This window comes from Schistocerca cancellata, chromosome 9 (genome assembly GCF_023864275.1).
Source record: "Schistocerca cancellata isolate TAMUIC-IGC-003103 chromosome 9, iqSchCanc2.1, whole genome shotgun sequence".
Classification (NCBI taxonomy): domain Eukaryota; kingdom Metazoa; phylum Arthropoda; class Insecta; order Orthoptera; family Acrididae; genus Schistocerca; species Schistocerca cancellata.
Window position 1 is genome coordinate 507,345,106 of NC_064634.1, and position 13,906 is coordinate 507,359,011.

A 13,906-nucleotide genomic window follows, 5' to 3' on the forward strand; every position below is an offset into this window, starting at 1 on the left:
ATCTAGTGAGACAAAAATGAGATTTTTCCAGTGTTTTTTTTATTTTCAAATTTCCCTGATATTTCCCTAATATCCCAGACATGTTTGAAATTCCCTGATATTCCCTGATTTTCAGAACTTGTGGCAACCCTGTATAGGCCACTGATGCTGACTGAGCTGTCTCAATCTCTCAACCTGAGTACCTCAGTATGTCGCATTGAGACTCAATTTGCATTGCACCTTAACATGTTGCACTGTGTTCTAGCCTTCCACAGTGACAGTCGTCACCTCACACCTTAGCTAGCTGTGAGGGAACATAAGTAATTTTATATAGTTGTGAAGCCTTCCACAGTGACAGTCATCACCTCACACCTTAGCTAGCTGTGAGGGAACATTAGTTATTGTATGTAGTTGTGACATGGACACTGACACAGAACTTCAGATTGGACATCTTTGAAGTTAAGTACTCAATTGGTTCCTGTAATAAAGTGTATTTTAATCACATGTGCATTTAGTGTTACAAGAGGTCACAGACACAACAAAGAGAGAGAGAGAGAGAGAGAGAGAGAGAATCATAAGAAGGGTACTGTGGAAGGATTGGGACTACTGATGACATCTCCATAGGAGTTCACAACAGATGGCTTAGCAGTCTTTTTGTTGTGCCGGTCTGCAACTTAACATCTGCTGATCTGCTGTATGAGGTAAGTAGCAATCTATCTTTCTCATAATACTGCCATTATTCCATCATGGATTTCCTATTATTTGACAACATACAGTAAGATGCACAATACTGAAAACATGACAGGTGGATATGAATTTCCAGGTAGATTATTTATTTACATTGTTTATTGTCATCTTTTGCTTTCTTATATCCATTTAAATATTCTGTTACAATGCATAATACAGTTTCAATTGATATAAGTTCTATTTATATATGTACAGAAATAAGATGGCACAATTTATATACAATAAACTGTTTAGCACAAAAGGTAGCTTCACTTATACAGTATTTATGATTTCCATTGTATAAAACCTGGGTGATTTTGCTTTGCCTCTGTTTTTAAATCTTGTAATTAATGGTTGCTAAATGTGTGTCTAACAATTGTTGTAGCTTTGAATTGCATTCATGTAATACCTCATAAAATGCATTTACCATTTAATGACTGCAACCATAATCAGCAAGGCTGAATGTGGAGAAGTTCCCTTCATTTTCTTGACTCTGTGTGTGTGTGTGTGTGTGTGTGTGTGTGTGTGTGTGTGTGTTTTGATTTGTATGTGTCAATTTCTCAAGTAGTCAACGTGTGTGTTCAGAAATGGGAAAATGGAAATAAGCATAACAAATTATAAACACTTAACATTTTAAATATCAGAATGATGTAATCGCAATTAAGCTGTTGTGTAAACTTTTTTGGCATGTTTAGTAAGATCAGTACTAATCTAAAACAAACAAAAAGGTGATAAATGCCTACCATAACATATTAGTAATCTGTCATATGCTGCAATAATCATAAACACACATTTAACTTTGTTAGCACTATTATCTATGGCATACATAGTATATACATAGAGGTATAACAACACTTTTATTCTTTATAAATGAGAAACAATGTCTTTGATAGTAAAAGTGGAATAGCTGAATTAAACAACTACTAATCAATCATTGAAATTAATCAATAATTCTTTAGGAGCTGGCTGGCTTTGTGACATACACCATCTTCCCAATTTTATGTACACTCTCTTCATTGGTTATTTTACATGCCTGGAGTACCAACTATATAATGAGGATTATAATCTGAAATATGAACAATTCGTTGTCCTGCTGCACACACAAGTAAACCAGCTTGAGCCAGACTTTTGGGATCAGTGAGCAAACAGCAGTATGAAATAGACCATACTGCATGAGTGAAGCTTTACCCATTACAAAATGAACACATCAACAAATGAACTAATGATTAGTAAACATACATTACGTGACATTAAAAGTTTAGGTATTAGGCATACAGCAGCTGCGCTGAACACAGTCTTGGGTACAAAATTGCTCAGAAAGTTAAACAAAATGACAGCACTTTGTGAAAACCAGATATTGACTAGATAAAAATAATTAATCTCAGCTTCTGAAGATACAGTAAACTCATACAATTCTATCAGACCCTTGAATTACACAGAGTGTCCTTTTTTGTGTGCTGAATTGGTTTGTAACATTCTTCAGTGTGCACTCCAATTAAAGTAAACTTCACTACAAATATATTAGTAAAATCAGTTTCCTTCTCACAAATATTCTGCTAATCATCAACAGGAAAGATAGCTTTCTTGTGAACTGTTTGATGACATATAACTTAAAACCTGGATGCAATGTGTTGAAATATTTTCCTCATGTGTATCATGTTTGAAAGCCTGAACTTCAGAACTGGCACAGAAGAAAGTTTGTTCATTTTCAGTATCACTATGACAAGTTCACCAAGCAAATGCAGTGGAATGGTTATGATCATTCCATGTGCTTTAGTGTCAAGCTTTTAACTTTCCTAAGCTAATTATAAGAAAAAATGTTAACAGCTCCACATTTCAAAATAACAATTGTTCACAAAAAGGAGAGAAACTGAGTTTTCAACATAAAGAGTAGTGAATGTTGCATGAATTTACTTTCTTTGCTGCAACAAGCTAATTTTTCTTGCATACATAAATTAACCATATTTTCAAAAAAAGGTTACTTGAAAAGCTTGTCAGCAAAATGGTGGAATGTTTTTAAATAGATTCACTGGTCTTTTGGTTAGCCACAAGAGAAATAACTTTAACATCATCTGCATCATGTTCCACATAATGTCCATCAAAATACTTTTTAATAGCTACACATTAATGATGTTTCAGTTTCAGTAGAGTATAGCCAATACATTGTTTATCTGAAAACTAATGCTGAACATTTATATTTATCATTTACATTTACTATCATTCAGTAACAGATTAAAAAATTAATGTTCATCAGTATTACACAAATATTGTTAAAACACAAGCTGTGCAATACATTTACAAATCCAAATTGTTGCACCACTGTCCCTAGCAACATGAATCTTTTGTTATGGAAATATTTCCATTTGTATAATCAATTTGAGGTTTTTGTAGGTACATATGAAATCAAAGTTTTCAGAGTTTCTGCATTTGGTCTCCTTTAGAAAAGTGAAAAAGGATATTAACCAGAAATAAATATCTCCTTCAAACACAAAAACTACATTTGTTAACAAAGGGCTAGTTCTTGTTTTTGGTAATTAAGTTGAAATAACTCAACTAGAAACAGAAGAATTATTGACTTACCAGTTTAACGAGCTGCCAAAGTGACAGAGCTAATCTAGCAACAATTTTCACAATGTTTATTTGTAAATCTGGATGAAGCACAGCTGACAGCCAGAGTTAGCTTCATACAGTAGGTCAATCAATGCTGCCATGTTGTTATCATTTTTATTTCTGTTACCGCTACAGTATCATATGACGACATTCAAGAATTAATTATTGTCAGAATCTTGCAATGTTAGTGTTAAGAGACTGCAGCAAAAATCATGAACAGTTTTTGAAGATGGTGACAGTGATGGTAAGACTTTGTACATACACTGTCAAATCACTGTAGATCTTCCTGATGCAAATAATTCATAATCTAGTTTAGTGACTGAAATAAAGGCTCAGATCTCTGATGATTATTCATCTATTTCTCTATGGTAAAAACAGTACATCTGTGTACCATCCATCCAGCTTTAAAAAATATTTCAAAGCAAGGGGGGAAGGGAGTGTACAATAGTTTTGAGGTACATGAACTACAAGATGTCTCATAAACTATATATACCAGTATTTCTCTATAATAGCTTGTGTAAAGTGTTAATAACAGTTAATGACAAAAAGTATTTTGGATTGTAGCAAATTTTTAAACTTATTCCTTGATCAGAAAACCACACTGAAGAGTAATTATACTATTTCTCAGAAGGTCATGTGCACAATCATGGCAAATTGTGGTGTAACAGAATGAAGAAAATATTTTTTCAATAAGTTTCCACAGTGCCCTGACTGAAAAATGTTGTTCTATATAATGTGAAAAACATAAAGGAAAGTACATAATATTGAACAACAGCTGAGGTATAATAATTGTGAGAGAAATCTCTAGTTTGTAAGAGCTCTTAGCAGAGTAGGAAAAAGACAACTTACTTTCTGAAGTATGCAACATTCTAGAGAGCAGCATTTTGAGAGCTGAAAGTCAGTTGCTGTAAAGAATTGCGAATTATGAAAACAACATATAAAACAGCCATGCAGCAGCTGAAGAAATTACTGTTTTTATGGTAAATGGAGAAAGATAGGAAATGAATTCTTTGAGTTTTACTACTTTTTACTAATCCCAATTCTAAAATTAACTGCTATTTGACAAACAACAGCTTCACTCATGTTACCAAAACAACCCTAATTAATAGTTGGTCAGCCAAGTAACAAACTGTTATAGCTACTGAAATAAGCTGATGGATAATTATTGCTGTTCATATATTACAACTTGTAGAATAAAGTTGTCATGATAAGAGCTTCATTTTGAAAGCTGTACTTTTATTTCTGATATTGTTTTAATTTATTGCGATGAAGATTTCACAAATACATAGTAGTTCTATGTCATTCCTGTAGAACACCTCACATTCTACATTTTTTTTAATGGGAGGCTGCTTTATGTAGTTGCGTACACTGATTTCTGGTAGCATGGTTGCTTTGAGTTTTCAGTGGAAATATATTTCTATAAACTGCTGATCACAGTCATGAGAGAAAGATAAAAATATTTTCACACATTTTTGTCCTTCACAATGTACACCAAATCAGAGGCTAAAACATGTTGATATGAAATGGGCAACTGCATACAGTTTAAGTATGCCCAGATGAGTGTGTCAACTATGAAATCTGTCAACAAGGTGTGATTAACATTCAGATGCAACTATGGGAGAAATGGGCTGTGTTTTGAAATACAGTGGAATGTATTAAATGGAATTTAATATACTCTGTCATTAGTGGTAATACCTCAGTCCTCATATTAGGGAAGTGTTTTGTTATCTTGGGCAACACAGTCACATATATAAATGGCAGGCTTTATGCACAAAGACTACTTTACACCAATAGACATTTATAAATGATTTACATTTTTACAGGAGACCAAATAGTGATGCATATTGAAAACTGTTTTTCAAACTGATATGTTCTCTAAGAACTGACTGCTGTCACTGATTTAAGGCAAAAATAAAATGTGTAACAATGTTGTAATGTCTAGAAAGAATGCCAGTCTAGATATGGTAAAATTACAAACATAATGTTGTGAGAAAATACCATAAATGAAGAGGTAATCTCTAAATTTTTGTACACGACTTTTCAGGCAATCACCATAAAACCCCTACAGTTTAAGGAACATGTATCTGCAAAAACTTTGCTAGGGGGAAAAAACTTTCTCTACTAATAAAACTGTTGGGTTATAAAGCTGCCAGACAGAAGTAGTATTTGGTACCTTCACTTCTTTCATGTCAAATGAGCATACCAACCTATGTCTCAATATAGAAAAAAAATTGTGTAGTGATACAATGTCGGCATACACAAATAAACAGCCCAACTGTAAATATTTTTATCAAATATAGTGCTACAAATAGTAACATACTTGTTCTCCTATCTCCAAGTGAAACACCTCGACCACTCTAGATTTCCTAAGTGCTTTTGGTTAATACGAACACCTAATATGACACGTATGTAATACAGTACAAGAAATCCAAAAGGCCAGTGCTGGTAACATGAGATCCCTGATAAATCAAAAAATACAGTAATCAAATACTAATGATCACAGAACAATGTTGAAATATGCACTGGTTCCAACATTACATGGTGCAGTGTCCATTTAATACAAATGTACCACAAACAAAATTAAAATCACAGCCTTGCAGCTGCCATGTCCTTCAGAAGTCATTAAAAAACAAAATACAATTTGCACAGTACCAAAACCGGCATCACAACATGAATGACAGTAAGTCAGCAATGCTACTCCTGCACCACTGCTGTCACACTTGCTGCTTCCTCAAGTGTTCCACTTACGGACCAGAAACAATTTACACCCTCTCGAGTTGTAGATACTATACAGTGCATCACAATGAGAATACGTAGTCACCGATGCTGATGCCACTGTCAGTCTCAGGTGGATTCTGTTTCTACGTACACACATTACCACTTCCTCTGGACAGACGCCCTTCGGTGAGGGCGCCGGAGACGGTGTCACGGTGGTGACACTACGGTGTCACTCAGGTCTTCTTTCAGCCACTGGGGTATTGTCCGCATACCCAGTTTCTTCAGCAGCTTCACCAGAGCTGTGTTGTGGGAAAGGTAGTACCGCTGCAAATAAATAACTGACACTATACAATCTGTGAATTACAACCTAATGACATTGATACTTTCAAGGAACAATAAATAAAACCAAAAAACATGCCATCTAACAATGAGTGGTAAAATTAATGAATAACGTGTAATACAAGTTTCGTAATTTTGTATTTACTTTGACAAGCATCTTATGCCCATCATCAATAAAATTATGTTCAGTATATGCTTCTCTAAGACACCTGAGGCCAGTCTTGTCAAATAACTTTAGTAACATGAGAGTGACAGTCTGTTTACCTGTAGTAATGTCACTAGAATAAGAAAATAGAAAATTCTGTAAGTAAATACCAGCAAAGTTAATTAAGCACCATTCTCTTGTGGGGACATGCTTGTGGTTCATTAACCAATGATTCTCACCAAGCATTTTTTTATTTTCTGGCTAAAATATGCTTAAGTCTAGCCTATGTATAAGAAATAGGGTAAAAGGTTCATATCTAACTTGGATCCAATTTCATTTTTTCCAAAGTTCTCATAAATTCCTTAATTATCTGACCACGAATAACACACCCAAGCCATAGTTTAGATGTCTAAAAGTAGTTCATCAGAGTCATTCATAGATCATTGGCATTTGTGAGATGTCTGCAGGTAAAATATTAGAAATGTTTGAACATGTGAATCACACCATCCTTTCACATAAATAAGGATATCATCATATCGGAAGAAGTATTAAAAAATGGTTCAAGCCATACTTGTCTCAGAACAGATGAAGGGTTTCAATAGAAAACAAATTAATAGATTAAGCTATCAGTCACTTCCTGATTGTAAATACAAACTATCCACATAAAGACATTACTTTTCCCAAAAAAGGTGTCCATTACTCAGGATCACACATATTTAAAAACTTTCTTGCAAACATATTAAGTTTAGCTACTAACAAAGTATAGTTTCAGCAGAGCCTGAAGAGTTTATGGTAGCCAATTTCTTCTACTCCACTGACAATTTCACAGGACAACTAACAAAAAATATCACACAATGTGAGTTCTGTGTAATATTCTACTTCTGCGCATCTTAAGTGTAGTAATACCTACTTTATAAAGAAACACTGTAAACTATTTTCTTTTGTCATTACTTGGCTACAATGGCCTAGGAATTCACTTCATTATTAATCATTTTATGTCAATTACTGCAGAAACTTCTAAAAGTGCTTTTTTTCTATTGTTTCCCCATATATATGCTTAAGGACACCTTCCTCACTTTCTGTAAAGCAAACTGAAAGCAGATAAATTTTTGCATACATTATGTATATCCTATACTTTGTTTGTCTTATATGTTCTGCTTTCCCAATGCTCTCTTCACTACATGTCTATGGACAGACAATTAATTTATTTTTTTATTTCTTTACATTTTCCTTGCATTGAGACAGCCCAATGATATACGAAATAATAATAAAACAAATTATATTTACAAAATATGTTACATATTACAAGTGTTGCATCTTATAACTATTTTGTACACTTTTTACTTTACAGTTGATGTGCTACTGGTTCATATCACAAGGTATGTCTCGGAATTCACTGATTGAATATAAACATTTTCTACCAGAAAAATGTTTAATTTTGTGTTAAAATCAGTCCCCTTACATGGTCTTAGACAGTTTGGTAGATCTGTTAATTCGAATCAAACCACTGATGTATCTGATTCGATCTGTCATTTATAATTTTATTCTTTTCCAAAAGTAACTATATTTTGTTCTGGTGTTGAGATTGTGAACATCAGTGCATTTGATAGTTTCCTTCGGTAATTAAATTTAAATATGTATAATGAATATACTGTCAAGTATCTGTGGCTTATCCCATGTATGTCTTATTCATTGTTTCTGTAACAGCAGCATTCTTTTTAAGTCAATATCAGCTCCACAGCCTCATAATTCAATCCTAAAGTTAAGAAAGGGGTTAACTGTTCCACAGTAAACCATATTTAATGTTTCATTTCAAACTATCTTTGCAGTCTGGCTAAGGAGATTATAAGCCTCTACCGACTTTGCCATTGAAAGTTAATGTGATTTATCCACCACAGAAATTTACAGCTGACAGTTTCTGTTGCTGTGATTTTACATTCATAGTAACTGGAATCTGAAGCACCCAGGAGACACCTGCTGATCAGCCAAGGGCGTCGACAATGAGTCATCGAAAACCACAAAAGGCACTGACAGTGATGAATGAACGACAAGACATGACAGAATGACAAATTGAGAGCCTAGACACAGCAATATCCGAAGCCAAGAAATGCTGGATGCAAGGAACGATATGGGCGTGTACTCGGAATGTAACTGGGGTGCAGCCCCCTGCACTGCTGCAAGTGCTGAAATTTGTTGTGTTGGGTGTGGCCCACACCTAGCACTGTGACTGTGACAGCAGTGCTCATAAACATTAGGAATGCTACCTACCGGCTGCTGTCTAGGTCCACACGTTCTGGTGGGCTTTCGAACTCATCAGGCCCTGAAAAGGGTGATTAGGACCTGAAGTGCCTTGGACAATGCTGCAGAAAGCGAGTCGGTCACACAGTCAGTGTGCCGGCTGTGGAGCCCGCCAACTGAGAGAAGGAACGTAGGACATCAGGCAATTCACTGGGAACAGCAGTGTGGGAGATGACTGTTGCAGGGATAGACGCTGGGGAAAGGTCTCAACTTCTAAACCCGCATCCATGTGAACTGCTGAATTGTACCCATGTGCTTGAGGGGTTTGCGAGGGCAAGGACTCTAACTCTGAGATACCCACTGGTGGTGGTGCAGTCAGTAGGCAAGGATAGTGTTAGTCAGCGTGCCAATGCTCCAAACTATTGACCGTCATATTGTCCTACCAATGGGTATCCACAATCACAGCCAGTACCCACAAAGGTCTTGCTCCACAGGAATGTGACCAGATCACTGAACCTTAGGGGTATCATCCAGCATGTCGGATTGAGGGTTCTCAGGCCTGTGGTGGTGGAGGAGAATATGTGGCTGGCACCCACAGAGAAGGTCTTCTGGGCTGTGGTCACGAATAGGGGTGGTCTGGTAGGTGTTCAGGAACATTGTGAGTGCCATTGTGGTGACAGATGTGCCCAATGCTTTCAACATTTGTTATTTAAACATACCCACCATCTGCTCTGCTTCACCATAAGAGGAATGGTGAAAAGATGGGCTAAACAAATGTTTAATGCCATTGAAAACTGTTTAAAGGCCATTGGTGTGAACTGGGGCTTGCTGTTGGACAACAGAGTGTGGGGAAGGCCTTCGATAGCAAGAATTTGGGAAAGAGCATCATGTGAGGCAGTTGTAAGGGTGAATACCATGTTAACCACATAGAGTTCAAAAAGAGAACAGCAAATGAATGCGGTCTCAGGGACAAGGAGTGGGCCAGGGAGTGAAAGACTGAGAAGGAGCAGCCTGATGTTGAACACATGCAGAACAGCTGCGCACCATAGCCTCTATGTTTGTGGTCAGTCCTGGCAAGTAGATATGTTGCCTGTCAAAGGCTTTCATCTGCCCGTGATGGAGGAGTTCCTAGATATGAGAGTATAAAGTACATGGGATGACAACAGGTAGATATCTGCCTCTGCCTCTGCATCCAGCAGGAGAACATTGAAGAAAATGAGGAAGATTAGCTCAGACATGGAGTTCTGAATCAGCAGATTTGGACACCCATGTAGCACACAGTGCATAACATGCCATAAGATAGGGTCACAGCATGTGTTTGTGGTGATGTGAGTAGCAGTAGTGAGAAACCCATCCAAGGCATGTTGTTCTATGTCAATGTGGAAACAGGAGATTTCCTGCTGGACCAATACTGGAGTCTTTGAGCCATCCACTCTGGAAGCTGAGAGTGTGGCCCAAAGAGTGCTATCAATGGTTTGTGGTCAGTAATGAGGGTAAACTTAGTCCCAAAGAGGCACACGTGGAGTCTTTTAATGGCAAAGATGATCGTTAAATCCTCTTTCTCGATCTGTATTGAGCACTAGCACTACACCGGTGCAACAGCAGGAAATATCAGCAGCCAAAAGAAGGGGCATGATGAGGTAAAGGGAGTAAGGCAGGGCACTGAACATAATGTGTGCTTCACCTGGATGAGAGCATGCTCACAGGCAGTTGAGAAGCTGCTTGGGTGGGTGCCCAATGTGAGCTACTTGTAGAATCAACTTAGAATGATAATTCACTTTACCCAAAAAAGCCTGTAGCCCCTGTAAGTTTATGGGACGTGGGAGACAGTCAACAGCCAAAATGTTGTGGATAGTGTGCTGAATCCCGTCTTTGTTGAGCAAGTGTCCAAAGTATTCCACTTGCCCCTGAAGAAACTTACATTTGTGTACACAACACCTGAGCCCTGCACCATGCAACATAGTAATGATGGTGCAGAGATTGCACTGGGGTCTTGACACTTAGCACTCATAACTATTAAGTTATCTCAGTAACTGGTATAAGCAGGAATGAACATGGTTAACTGTTCCATGTATCGCTGGAAGATTGCTGGACCAGAAAGGTCCCAAAGGGCAAACATTTGTATTTGTACAAAACAAAGGGAGTATTGATGATCATAATGCACCGTTAATCCTGATCCAGTGAGATCCGTAAATAAGCATTGGCGAGGTGTATCTTACAAAATTGTTTATCATTGATGAGCTTTGTAAGGAGGTTCTCCAGACGTGGTATGGGGTAGGTTTCCACATGTGCCTGGGCATTAATTGTTGACTGAAAATCTCCACATAGCTGGAGAGAGCCATTTGGTTTCTTACCCACCACCACCGGTATGGCACAAGCACTAGTTATGGCAGATTCAAGTATCCCGCCTCCATGAAGGTGATAGAGTACAAGTTTAACTGCTGTCCATAGGGAGACTGGAAGGGGATGTGCCCAACAGAAACAGGGCACTGCATCTGGCTGTAGAGAAATATGCATCTCAAAACTGGTGGCACACCCCAGGCCAGATTTGAATAAGGAGACACAAAGGTCATCACATTCCTGGAAGTAACCATGTCTGACACAACCTGAACTTCCTCTGTGATGGAGAACTCAAACAGTGAGAAAGCACCTAGGCCGGAAATGTCACCAGCTGAGTGACTATTGACAACAAACAGCATTATTGGCTGTGTAACGTCCTTTTACACTGCCATATTCATGAACTGAGCTCCGAGGGGAACTGAGCTGTCAACATGTGCAATCAACTAGCGGGAGGGCAGGGTCTAAGCTGGGTACCCAGACAAGCTTATGTTAGGCCAGCATAAGAAACTTGATATGTTTGGAGATTTACCAGTGAAATTGAAACTCACATGTCTACCTGGAAACAAACATCCTGATGTACAGTTATGAGGTCAATAAACAACCCAGTGATGAGAGGATTTCCCTGGGGAACAATGGTCTGGAGTTCACACACCATCCCTTGATGCAAGTGCACAATGCAGTTTGACTGTCCCAGTACTTGATGGAAGACAGTTCAGAGATGCCCATCCTTTCCATAATGTGTGCAGTGTGACCAGCAATCTGTACAGTCTGCATCATAAAACAATCAGGACAAGATGGAAGACCCTGTTGCTTATGTCTAGACAGTGTTACTGGCTGTTCAAAGGTTGCTGACAGAAAGGGTGCAGGCCGAAGAACACAGGAAGAATGTAGATACAGGAACCATCGGTATAACACTTGTAAACTGTCATAGCTGTAGTGGGAAAGTACCAGAACTCCAAGCGCTAATAGAAAGAATTGACGTTCAAACCATTATAGGCACTGAAAGCTGGCTAAAGCCAGAGATAAGTTCAGCTGAAATTTTTGCGAAGAACTTAACGGTGTTCCAAGTGAATAGGCTAAACACAGTTGGCGGTGGCATGTTTATTGCTGTTAGAAGTAGTTTATCTTGTCACAAAATTGAAGCTCGTAGTAATTGACAGAAAGTCATCGAGTAAAAGAGAAGTGATTTCTGGCATTCCCCAAGGTGTTGTTGTAGGCCCTTTGGTGTTCCTTACCAACATAAGTGAATTAGGAGACAATCTGAGCAGCCGTCTTAGGTTGTTTGTAGATGATGCTGCCATTTATTGATTAGTAAAGTCATCAGAAGATCAAAACAAATTGCAAAATGATTTAGAAAAGATATCTGTATGCTGTGAAAATTGGCAATTGACTCTAAATAATGAAAAGTGTAAGGTCATCAACATGAATGCTAAAAGTAATCCATTAAACTTCGGTTACATGATAAATCAGTCAAATTCAACTAAATACCTAGGAAATTCAATTACAAACAACTTAAATTGGAAGGAACACACAGAAAATGTTGTGGGGAAGACTAACCAAAGACTGCATTTTTTTGGCAGGACATTTACAACATGTAACAGGTCTACTAAAGAGACAGCGTACACTATGCTTGTCTGTCCTCTTTTTAGAATACCACTGCATGGTGTGGGATCCTTACCAGACAGGACTGACAGAATACATCAAAAAAGTTCAAAGAAGGGGAGCACATTTTGTATTATCGCAAAATAGGGAAGAAAGTGTCACTGAAATGATACAGGATTTGGGATGGACATCATTAAAACATAGGCATGTTTCATTGCAGCGGAATCTTCTCACAAAATTTCAATCACCAATTTTCTCCTCCAAATGTGAAAATATTTTGTTGATGCTGACCTACATAGGGAGAGATGATCACCATGATAAAATAAGGGCAATCAGAGCTTGCACGGAAAGGTATAGATGTTCGTTCTTTCCGCAGGCTTTACAAGATTGGAATAATAGAGAATTGTGAAGTGCTAGGCACTTAAATGTGATTTACAGAGTATCCTCGTAGCTGTAGATGTCAATGAATGGACATGTGACTAACAACTTGCATAATTTAATGTAATTGTTGCTGACACGTGCAGTGTGACAGGGGAGAGGATTAAGTGGGGGCATGGGTGGCAGGTGCATTGACACTGCCTGCCTGTTCATGTTCAGTAGTTAGCTCGCCAACCCCTTCTCGGGTAGTTGATTGCACACACTTATAGGTCGCAGTACTCTGTGACACTTCACAACTTGATCGAGCTAGAGCCTGTGTGTCTAGATTTTTAAAATGTTGTAAATAAAGAGCAAAAATATGCATCATCAGCAGTTTTTAGTTAAAATATGCAATAATTGGTGAAAAAGAGCCAAATATGCAAATACATGTGGCAACATGCAAATGCATATAATCCAGTCTCTAGTCATCAACAGTCTGAAAAGGGTCAAAGTGCGGTTTCAGCCATTGCATGTACATGTCTCATCATTCTTTGGCATTATTAAATGTTGGAAATACGGGTGGGTGGGACTCCACCTGGGCAATGACCATAGCTTGAATGGGCTGTGAACCCTGAAGCTGCAGTGTTCCAACAAAAGCTGAATTTCCTAATGTAACAAGTCGGTTTGCTGCTGCAATTGTTGCTCAGAGTGCTGTTGTGGGTTTGGCGACATTCATTTTGAGGCCATAATTGTTGAAGTATTTTGTTAATTTTGTTACCCCACTAGTAGAAAAAAATTCTAGCTCCTTGTATTCTCTACCATCAAATAAAATCAAGGTTTCATCTGCATAGC

At 37.8% G+C, this 13,906-nt stretch overlaps 1 protein-coding gene across 1 annotated transcript in view; it reads right to left on the minus strand.

Annotated features, from left to right (window-relative positions):
• Window positions 1–1,199: 1,199 nt before the first annotated feature.
• The window catches only part of LOC126101534 (bifunctional heparan sulfate N-deacetylase/N-sulfotransferase), a 102,652-nt gene continuing 89,945 nt past the window's right edge, over window positions 1,200–13,906 (minus strand). The window contains exon 16 of the mRNA XM_049912175.1: window positions 1,200–6,357. Within this exon, the coding sequence (XP_049768132.1) occupies window positions 6,241–6,357 (117 nt within the window). The 3' untranslated portion in view covers window positions 1,200–6,240. The remainder of the gene's footprint in view (window positions 6,358–13,906) is intronic.